This window comes from Salvia splendens, chromosome 2 (assembly GCF_004379255.2).
Source record: "Salvia splendens isolate huo1 chromosome 2, SspV2, whole genome shotgun sequence".
NCBI lineage: Eukaryota > Viridiplantae > Streptophyta > Magnoliopsida > Lamiales > Lamiaceae > Salvia > Salvia splendens.
The window spans coordinates 39,734,704-39,746,226 of record NC_056033.1 but is presented as its reverse complement, the minus strand read 5'-3'; the positions used below and the strand labels follow the sequence as shown (position 1 = coordinate 39,746,226).

General features: G+C 40.3%; 2 protein-coding genes across 3 annotated transcripts; one reads left to right on the top strand and one right to left on the bottom strand.

Moving 5' to 3' along the window:
* Positions 1–2,997: 2,997 nt before the first annotated feature.
* Positions 2,998–7,068, top strand: LOC121792788 (amino acid permease 6-like). Of its 2 annotated transcripts, none has more exons than XM_042190877.1 (7): positions 2,998–3,216; positions 3,304–3,525; positions 3,914–4,007; positions 4,107–4,321; positions 5,097–5,242; positions 6,042–6,327; positions 6,492–7,068. In XM_042190877.1, exons 1-7 carry the CDS (start codon positions 3,105–3,107, stop codon positions 6,908–6,910), a joined length of 1,494 nt encoding a protein of 497 aa, XP_042046811.1. In that variant the 5' UTR covers positions 2,998–3,104; the 3' UTR covers positions 6,911–7,068. The 2 variants fall into 2 exon arrangements, with proteins under 2 accessions (XP_042046811.1, XP_042046810.1); XM_042190876.1 differs by having other exon boundaries at positions 2,999–3,216; positions 6,042–6,347.
* A 139-nt stretch (positions 7,069–7,207) lies between these two features.
* Positions 7,208–11,305, bottom strand: LOC121792787 (RNA-binding KH domain-containing protein RCF3-like). Its single transcript, XM_042190875.1, has 7 exons — positions 11,237–11,305; positions 9,396–10,108; positions 8,812–9,216; positions 8,450–8,704; positions 8,046–8,357; positions 7,374–7,530; positions 7,208–7,292 (listed from the first exon to the last, which is right to left on the bottom strand). The coding sequence occupies exons 2-6, from the start codon at positions 10,095–10,097 to the stop codon at positions 7,381–7,383; spliced, it is 1,824 nt and encodes a 607-aa protein (XP_042046809.1). The 5' UTR covers positions 10,098–10,108; positions 11,237–11,305; the 3' UTR covers positions 7,208–7,292; positions 7,374–7,380.
* Positions 11,306–11,523: the final 218 nt, after the last annotated feature.

The following is an 11,523-nucleotide window of genomic DNA, read 5'->3' as shown; positions in this document are numbered from 1 at the left end:
CTGAGGAGAATGCAACATCATCCACTGGTAAACCTTTGTAATTAAATCCCAGAGAAAAATGAGCCTTGGATGGGACACTGCCGTCAAAAGAAGAGAGCTAAAGTTTCGATCTTTGAAATCTTAAAAAAATCAAGGTTTTTTTTTGTAGTGTAGTCAACAGATATATGCGTGACAAACTAGTGTTAAGACCATCCACAACGCGTCTCGCGCCGGGCTCGCGTCTCGTCTCGGAGAGACGAGACCCCCGCGAGACGCATTGCAGCGGCCATCTCGTCTCCAGCTCGCGACCGTCTAGTCGCGTAGCTCGTCTCGGAGAGACACGAGACGAGCTGTCTCGCCACGCGCCCGAGACACGTGGCACGTCCCCATGCGTGCGTGACGCCCACTCGCTGGCCCGCGAGTGGGCGTCGTCACTGATGACGCAATAATTCATTTTTTTTAAAAAAAAATCGATTTTTAATAATTTTTTTTTTTTTTTCAAACGGTAATATTACCGTTAAATATTTATTTTCATTTTTAAATTTTTAATTTTTTTACTCTATAAATAATTCTATTCCATACTCATTTCAAACACAAACACACATCTATTCCTCTCAAATCCTCTCTATCACTCCAATTTCCATCTTCAATCAACTCAAACAAATGGATCCTTTTGAGCAAATGCGCCAATTAATGGAACAATCACTCGAAGAAGATCGACGACGAGAGGCGGAGGAAGCCGCACCACCCCCACGACGCTCCCGGAAGTACATCAATCGGAACCGGGAGGAAGCCGCCGCACGGTTAGTACGCGACTACTTCTGCGATAACCCGATTTGGGGAGATACCTATTTCCGTCGCCGTTTCCGCATGCGGAAACCGCTATTTCTCCACATAGCGAATACTTTGGCGGCCAGGGAGGAGTTCTTCCGAGAAGGGTTCGACGCGGTCGATCGTCCCAGCCACACGACGCTGCAGAAATGTACTGCAGCCATCCGGCAGCTTGCGACTGGACAAACGGCCGACATATTCGACGAATACCTGCACATCGGAGACAGCACTGGGCGCTTGTGCTTGCTCAACTTCTGCAGAGGCGTCCGGGCAGCCTTCAGTGACGAATTTCTCCGGAGGCCAACCACGGAGGATTGTCAGTTCCTCCTCAACCTGCACGAACAAGTGCACGGATTCCCCGGGATGCTTGGCAGTGTCGATTGCATGCACTGGCAATGGAAGAATTGCCCGGTGGCTTGGAGGGGTTCCTACACGAGCGGCCACAAAGGCACCCACCCAACCGTTGTACTCGAGGCCGTTGCCGACTACCGACTTTGGATCTGGCACGCGTACTTCGGGGTCCCTGGCTCGAACAACGACGTAAACGTGCTCCAACAGTCCGACCTCTTTACCGAAGTTTTGGATGGTAAAGCGCCGGCCATCAACTTCGTCGCCAACAACCGGCGGTATAAAATGGGGTACTATCTCGCCGACGGCATCTACCCGAAGTGGCCGACCTTCGTGAAGACGTGCGGCAGGCCAGCGAACCCAAAGCAGGCTCTTTTTGCGCAGAAGCAGGAGGCTGCGCGCAAGGATGTGGAGAGGGCGTTCGGGGTTCTCCAAGCGCGCTTCAACATCATCAAAGCCCCGGCTCGTTCGTGGTTCATGGAGAGCATGGTCGACATCATGTATACGTGCATAATCTTGCACAACATGATTGTCCGAGACGAAGGACCCGATGCCGGAAATTGGTTCGACCCCGAATCCCCCGGAAGCTCAACCGCAAGTAGTCCGCCGCGAAGTGGAGCGCATCCATCTATACAAGAACGGTTGGCTATTCGGGCAAGGACACGCGACTCTAGCGCCCACACCCAACTCCAAGAGGATCTAATTGAGCACATTTGGGAAAACTTTGGCGGAGAAGATTAAATTATGTCATTTTTATTTTTTTAGAATTTTAATTATGTCTTCGTTTTTTTTAATGTTAAGTTGTAATATTGTTTTAATTTTAATAAAGTGTGTTTGTTTAAATTGAATTGGGTTTTTAAAAAAATTATAAATTAAATTGAATGAATAGTAATTAAGAGACGGTATAGAGACGGTTAAGAGACGGAGCGTTGCAGGTTCCGTCTCTTAGTTAAGAGATGGAGGAAAAAAGGACAGTGGGGCCCTCAAATAGTGCTCAAATAGTAGTTAAGAGACGGTTTAAGAGACGGTATAGAGACAGCGTTGTGGATGGCCTAATTCTTGATATGAAATAGATTAGCATTGTAAAGAAAATTTTGACTATATAATCGGATTTAAATCTTCAAAGTAAATCTTACTACTACTATTAAAAAAAAGGACATTCGGATTCTAAAGATTAATTTATGATAAGGGGTGTTTCACTTTTTGTTCACATCTCAAAGTTCTTCTTTTTAAATGATTTTATTCTTATAGTTAATTGTAATGATTAAGAACAAAATAACTCTAATTAGTCAACTTAATCTCAATGAATCATTACAAAATTATTGATTTTTTTTATGTACATATCGACTTCAATGTACCTAACAAAATGCCACATGTTGTGGGGCTGTTTGGGTTGAAAAATGAAGGAAAATAACAATACCAGATATTTAAAAGAATAAAACCCAATTCCGTGGAAAAATAATACACCAAGGCAATTCATCTTAAGATAAAATCAAAGTCTCGTATATAATTGTAGTACTATACTTACTACTCGTATTTATATTTAGTGACTAAAATTTCCCGGCTTGAATACATATGTAGGGATTAATTGTTTAACAAAGACTTGTATGCGTGCACCCACCACGGCTCCACCGTACGCTGCCCTCCTCCACCGCAGGCTCGGGTTAAATTCGGATTCGGGTCGGGTCGGGTCGGGTCGGGGTTGATTTTATTCTATTTGTTGTATCACAAATTATGGTACTCTCAAATTTGCATTTTCAGTCCACCCTCCTAGTTAATTTTCTTTTTTGCATAACCTTTTCATCCCATTTATTATTATAAATATAGGTAGTCCATTTCTCCCTCTCAGTCAAATTTCAAGATCTTCTCCAAATTCCAAACCATCTCTCCATATTACTCAACCTCTCAACAACATAAAAACACACACACACACACACACATTAAAAATGGCAAAGGAGTTGGAGAAGAACTCTCTCCACATAGAGCCGTCAACAGTTGCACTTGAAAACGGCGAAGCAAGCAAGGATTTCGACGACGATGGACGTTCCCGGAGAACCGGTACTTCCACACACAATACACACTCTCACACACACTATTAGTTAGTTTAGTTAGTTAAATAACTAACGGATTTCGGACATGAACTAGGGACGGTGTTGACGGCAAGCGCACACATCATAACTGCGGTGATAGGGTCGGGGGTGCTGTCGCTAGCATGGGCCATAGCGCAGCTGGGATGGGTGGCTGGTCCCGCCGTGCTCGTGGCCTTCTCCTTCATCACCTACCTCACCTCCACCTTCCTCGCCGACTCCTACCGCCACCAAGGCCGTCGCAACTACACTTACATGGACGTCGTCCGTTCCCACTTAGGTATTTTTTCCTTCGGGTGATAGTCATTTACATTATGAATTTTTGTCAAATTCTGATCAGTCTTGTGTGTACAAAATAGTGTCTATGGTGATACTCAAAACATCAAAACAACATTACTTAATTAAATGGGAAAATAGGAAATAAAAAATAAGTTATATAATAAATTAATTGAGGAAAATTGAAACTTGAAGATGTATATTTCATTTTCAAACTTTATTAAATTGACGGCCATTTAATACATATTACTACTATCTCTTTTTCATTCATTCATTCATTTCACCATTTTCCAAAGAAGTGTTGTTGCATTACCAATGAATCTTTGTGAAACTAATTAGCAATAAATGTGATTTAATTTGTTTTGTTTTATTTATATTATGTCTGTGTGTAGGTGGTTACAAAGTTCAGCTATGTGGGGTGGCTCAGTATGGGAATCTTATTGGGGTCACTATTGGATACACAATTACTGCTTCCATTAGTATGGTGTGAGTATATCTATATACATATATGTAATTAATGATAAAATACTACTTATGTTTGATTGTGAATATATGATAATCGAAATGTAATTTGTAATTGATTAGGGCTGTGAAGAGGTCGAATTGTTTCCATAAGGAGGGGCATGAGGCAGCATGCTCAATATCAACCTATCCGTTCATGGCTATATTTGGAGGGATTCAGCTTGTTTTGAGCCAAATTCCTAATTTCCATGAGCTTTCATGGCTCTCTATTGTTGCCGCCGTCATGTCTTTCGCTTACTCCTCCATTGGCTTCGCCCTCTCCGTTGCTAAGCTCGCAGGTATCTCTCTCTCTCTCTCACACATATAAAAGCAATAGACGGGAACATGGGCGAATCTAGCCTATTAGGTGGTGGGGCAAATGCCCCTCCTCAATTCTTGTTTGCCTTTATAAATTTGTTATAAACTTTTAAATATATGTTAAAAATTGCACTTATTACCCCTGCTCAAATATAAAATTTTTCCTATATATATCATTTTGCCCCTCTTACAATAAAATCCTAGATACGCCCTAGACGAGAAACTGCTTCTGTATTACTACTCTGTTGCATGCTCGCCATTTCCATGGCTCAAGCGTTGGTACCACATCAAAGAAAAATGTACCTCAGGTCATTCTATGATGGCTAATTTGTGGTTATGAATTTGAATCGGCCATGACTAATTATTTAAGAAGCAATCAAGAGGACTTAATTTTCCCTTAGAATTAGCTGAAAACGTCATGACTGCCTTGATTTGTAGAAAAAATTAAAGAAGAAGACGTCATACAAATGAAACCATTTTCACCTAGCAAATATGTCAATCAAAATCGCCACTAGCCTATTAGAAACATCCTAATAATAGAATAGACCATTAGCATGGTCAAGTCATTCTTTTATCCTAACTAAATGTGATTGTGAAGGGCAATAATTGAGAGATTATAAGTTACATCGATATCTTGTGCATACTTAATTACATTAACCTTGACACCATTTGTTTGAACTAAAACCATATATTTTCAAAATTTATTATACAAAAATGATTAACTTAATTATGGAGTTATTTTTGTTTGGAAAATAGGTGGTGGAGGGCATGTGGAGACAGGCCTAACAGGAACGAGAGTAGGAGTGGACACAAGCGCCTCAGAAAAGGTGTGGAAAAGCTTTCAAGCCATTGGAGACATTGCTTTTGCCTATGCCTTTTCAACTATCCTAATTGAAATCCAGGCAAGTTTCTTTTTCATTCCCAATTATTTCAATCCAACTTTATTACGTAACTAAATATTCCATTTCTTCACGTTAATTTTGCTCCTAAATATCAAGATGTTTGATTACATTATAGTACCTACCAAACCTATATATTTTCATGTGCTGTCCACATGTATTTAATTGATTTCTAGAGGTTAATGAGTCAAAAACATTCAAAATATTCGGCTTCATGATTGATTTTTTGTGTGACTCATGTTTCTTTGTCTTTTTTCTTTTGGTTGTGAATGGTACATTTGTAAAATAAAATTTAATATGGAAGAAGTTCAAGAATATTATAAAGTGAAACATACAAAATAGGGGACACATGTCATCTGTAGCTATCATATCTGTTATATACTTCCAATAATGGCAAATATACAAATTTAAAGATATATATCCACATTCACAGCCATGTGTTTTTAGCCAAAATAAATAAATATGTACCACAATATTGTCATTAAGATTCAATATTTTTCTAAATTTTTTTATATGGTTTTGGAGGTGCTGCAATATGAATATTTTATTCAATATTTGAAATTTAGAAACCGAAATTATTTATCTTTTAAAGATCATTTGAAATATAGGTTAATCTTAGAGGACAATTTCAGGGAGACTAGTCAAACGGATGTCATTTTTAATAAGTTTGTTGGGATAATTTATCTCAATCTTAATACTACTCATCACATTTCAACAATTATCATTCATTCCATTAAATGAGCTTTAATCCAAACATCCATCGACTTTTTTACTACTCGGATTTATTACTATGTTTGAACAGGACACACTGAAATCTCCACCCCCAGAAAATGTGGCGATGAAGAAGGCTTCTCTTGTAGGAGTGTCAACCACCACCCTTTTCTACGTCCTCTGCGGCTGCCTCGGTTATGCCGCCTTCGGAAATGACGCTCCCGGTAACTTCCTTACCGGATTTGGCTTCTACGAGCCTTTCTGGTTGATCGACTTTGCCAACGTGTGCATTGCCATCCATCTCATCGGGGCCTATCAGGCAGCACAAAAGAAACTACTCCACCGCCTTTTAAAAATAACAACTATTTCCATTTTTGGTCTGTCCCTCAAAATTATGGTACTCCCCTTTTATTTTAGAAAACATTTTTCTAGTTAAGTGTGCATTAAAATCCGTTGCGTTTTAAAAGTTGTTATTTTTAATATAAGCTATCTGTCTCGTATTTTCATTTTATCAATGCCCGTCGTATCGTTTGCAAAACAGGTGTTCGCGCAGCCTCTGTTCGGCTTTGTGGAGGACCGGTGCAGGCAGAAGTGGCCGGAAAACAAGGGCATCGCGGAAGAACATGCCGTCCGTGTTCCCCTGTGCGGGGTCTACAACTTCAACGTATTCAGATTAGTGTGGAGATCAGTGTATGTGATAATAACATCACTGATTGCAATGATCTTCCCCTTCTTCAACAACTTTCTCGGCCTCATCGGGGCATCCGCGTTCTACCCGCTGACCGTGTACTTCCCCATAGAGATGCACATTGCCCAGGCCAAAGTGCCCAAGTACTCCTGCAGATGGGTGTGGCTGAAGATCCTCAGCTGGGCTTGCCTGATCGTGTCCCTCGTCGCGGCAGCAGGATCCGTACGGGGGCTGGCTGCAGACGTCAAGACATACAAGCCTTTCCAGAGTGAAGCTCATGAATAAAAAACATGTAGAATATCAATCAATAAGTTCAACATCCAAACACTATTTATTTACCTGCATTTAACCATTTAGTCTGTGTAAAGATCAATCATCAACCATATGAGAGCTATATAATAAAGCCTATGATACGAGGATTGGAAATCAATCAAGATATGTATCAACGCGTTGATGTCAGCCGCGTTATCAGTTGAATATCCCGCGATAAATAGACACGATAAACAAGCATGTACATATAGTACATATAATGGACATATAGTAATTTGCATCCTATTCTTGTTGACACAACAACAGGGTTGGGTTGATGTTTTGGACTTCAGTATATTAGTATATATCACAACACTCTCTTTGCACCATCCATGGAGTAGATTCCTACAAGATGAGCTGACATATTAGTGACAGGTCATAATATAGTAAAAGCTTAGAACTGTCTGTGAAGAACAAAATGAATACCATGATATCAACGATTCAGGGCTTCCATTTCGCATATTACAAATGCCTGAAGTAGACTTTGTGCAGCAATAGTCTGCTCGGGAGTCCCGGAGAGTATGATCACGGTTTCTGATGCTCCGTCTTTAGGATTGGTGATGGTAACTTCTGCATCAGAAATCTGACAAGAGAAAAAACAAAGCACAAGAAAAATTCAGTAGGTGTGAGCTCTAACTTCGTCCGACGAACCAATTCATCTATCCAAATAAACATGTATACATAGGATAATAGGAGAATGATCAAATAAAACCACCCTAATTTTAGAAAGGCTCCATTTGGTACACAGATCAGTGTTTGGTATAAAAAATTCTTGGATTTGGAATTGAATTATAATTTCAAATCCTCAAATTCCACAAATTTGAATTCCATATCAAATTTAGTGGAATTCCAAATATTTATTAAATTACACACACTGCACGTATACTGCACACATTCACACACGCACATACTGCACACGTTCACACATTCATGCACACACATTGCGCACACACACACTGCAGACATTCAAGTTTTTAAATTCAATTCCATATCAATTACTAGTATTTTATTTTGCCAAACAAAGGATTTGGAACTGAAACCAGTCTAGCCCATAGATCTTGATCGTTGGATGATCATAATTGATCATTCAATGCATACCTCGCGAATTTGTCTCAGGCATCCACCTTCATCTCCGTAAATAGCAGGAACAGCGAAGCTTGGAACAACAACCTCCACAGTAGTGCTTGTGGAAACAGGTTGCTGATCATCATGTTCACGTGGATGGAAGCCGCCAACTGGAGGAAGGCCCACAGAAGCATCAAAATTGTTGAATGGTGGACCTCGATTAGAGAAAGTTGGAGAAGGTGAAAACTCTCTTCTCCCCATGTATGGGGCCTGGAAGAAATGCTTCTTCAACCTTGATGTTATCTGCACAAGAGCCTCTTGAACTGCTTCAAGGTCTCCACTAACCTAGAATTGCATACGATAGACAGAAGCAAAAATAAAGGTTACATAAAATCCTACTCTGATGTACCACCCTCTTTAATCAATGTTATGCATACCTGAACAACTTCCTCATTTTCCGAGGCATTCTTCGGAACCTGGTTTTTACTGAGAATACAGATGTAAGCTCCACTTGACTTTCTCATTTCAGAAATCACTGAACCACTTTTACCAAGAAGACATCCAATTTGATGAGAGGAGACAAGGAGTTTTGCAACCAAGCTTTTATCCTTGCTTACTGGTGCAGACCTAAATATTCTTGCTTGCACGCGAAGCACGCCATCTTGTGCGGGAGATACTGCATCATCCGGGTGCTACATCAAATGGAAATCAAACATCATTTTTGGCCTTAAATTTATCAGAAGAAAAGTACAAGGAAGGAATGAGAATGTTAAACAAAAACAAAGAATCAAAACCATACAGCAGGACCAGATATGGTAATGATGCGATCTTCTGTTTCTCCTGTACTAGCTACGACCTTGATATCACAGCCAGATTCATGTTGAAGAGCTTTGATAATAGTACCTCCCTTTCCAATTACACCACCCACCTTTTCCTCATTGCACAGCACCCGGTAAGTCATAACCACAGGAGGAAAATTCATACCAGCACCACCTTCGAGAAATCCAGATGGATAGGGTGCTCCATGTCCATGGAAAGGATTATGCGGAGGTGGACACCTATCCTGCCGAGGAGCACCAAAGGAATGAGACTGAGATGAGGAGGAGCACCAAAGGAAAGGATCCCGATACTTAGGAATACGCTCAAGAAGTTCCTGGGAAACAGATAGAAGAGCTTTCCTGATGGCATCATGAGTACCAGAGATCTGCAAAAGAGAATGAGATGTCAAAGTTCATCAAGCCTAAATCTTGATCTTACTCATGGCTTTATATCTCACATTTTCATAAATGGCATTCATCGCATCATGTCGTACCTGACAAATATATTCAAGTACATTTCGCACATATACGCACGCAAGGAAATGGATGCACTAAATAAAAGTACCTGAACCAGGTCATCAGTTGAAGATGCACAAGAAGGCAGCTTATTCTTTGGAAGAATTTGTATTACCGCTCCACTTTCAGATGTCATTTGTTTCATCACACAGCCAGATCTTCCTAACAAACGGCCTACTTGACCATGGAAGACAAGTAGCCTAACATGTGAAAACTTTTTTTTACCTTCTTCTTCACCTTTCTTTGACCCAGCAAACATGCCGACCATTCTATTAAACACAGCTAACAAAGCTTTCTGAACAGCTGAATTTTCTTTGTCCTTATCTGATTTAGAGTGATCGACTCGAACACCATGCTCTTTGTTGCCTTCCCCATCTTCCTCGGGGTTCTCACTGGAGTCAGGGATTTTAGTCTCCCTGTCTTCATCCTTAACCTGCCCGCTCACCATTTCCTTAGCTTTATCTGGAGCTACTATAGTTATGACTCTTTCATTACACTCAAGGACTTTTTCCTCAACGCACACTTTTGCTCCAGTCGCTTGGCCTATTTGAGATACGATGCTGCCATCTTTTCCATTAATGAAGCGAATTCTGGAAGCTGGGCAAAGTACTCTTATAACCTGTCTAGATGATGCATTAAATGGTGCAATATCAGAACCTAAAGCTTCTGATTTCTGGCTCTTCCTTTCACTTCTTACATCTGTAAGACTTTGGTCGAGTGGCCTCTTAGCAGGTGTAACTTGAGCTGACATCCCTCAAGATTCTGTCAACAGAATAACAGCTTCTGTCAAGAATGTTAATTACATGAATTTCACAAGAGACAAATATTGCAAAGACAACTATGAAATGTAGAGTAAATAAAATTTGATGGTTCATTACATATTAAGGTAAGATCCTAGTTAAGTAAATCAGTCTAAGATATAATGCATCTGCTAAGTTTTTTCACCAAATACCTTTGTAAAACGCTAAACGACAAAGAATATCTTTGCAACGGTTAGACATTGATGATATCGCTACGCGACAAAAGAACGATAACAATGTCAAATGGCAGCCCTAGTGTTCGAAAAATTTAATAAAGTTCCAGGATGTATGGGAAACGTTATTACGATCTCACAACATACTACATATAGGCGCTAAGTTAGGGATTTGATCACAACTGCCACAAGATCCAGCAGATTGCAATCAATTATTTACCATTCTTAAAAGCTTAATGATCCCCCAACACGTGTCAAACGAAACACGCTTCCGTTATTTTCAACGACACCCGATAAACACATTTCATGATAATGTAGGACTAATCGAGCGTAAATGGCCTTTCTAGAGCATGACCAAGATTCTAGCCTAGCATAAACATTTAAATCAACTGCAAAAAAAAAAAGAGGATTCTAAATCCAAACATAAAGAACACTCAAATTTTCATATAAAAGGAAACTTAAGCAAACAACTTGCATGCAGCTTTTGACACAATATGCATTCTTCCAATTCTTAAGAAAATTTCATACTTCATCCACCGATACTATGAATTTATCTTGCATCCTGCGGAATTAAACTGAAAAGATGAGTTCAGCAGCATCAAATACATCAATGGCACACAGGTTGATGAACATGCATAAAAAAACTGAATAACGGCCTCTAAGCATTCTGCGTTTTGCAGGTAAAGATCTGCTCTAACTGAACAAGCAAAGGCAAACGCAACTTAGGTTTTTTTTTTAGTTTCTAAACACTAGAAATTAAGTAGAAACGCATGCAGTTCCGATTTCCGCAACACATTCTCATTTTTCATGTTTTAATGATTTCACGTTATGTTGAGTGATCACTCTTGCTTTGAGCATAGAAGCGAATTTGGTCTAAAAATTAGGGCTTTATAAATTGGGGAAGATTCGGATTTGACCTTGACGGCGGTGCTGGAAGTCGACGATTAGTTACGGCGAATGGTGAGGCAAAGCGACTGCGAATGAGCTGGCTTTGTGAAGACGGCTGGCCGGAATTGCGATGAAGCTGGAGAGGGGGGGCTGTTTGGTGCAGAGGGTGGTGGCGAGCGGAGGGATGGTGCGGCGCGCAACGACAACAGTGAAGGAGCTAGCATTAGACGTGAGTGATACAAAGAGATATATACTGTTTTTTTGCAAGGCATTTATTACTCTTTGCCTCAAACGATACTTGGCAACTCGGATTTTG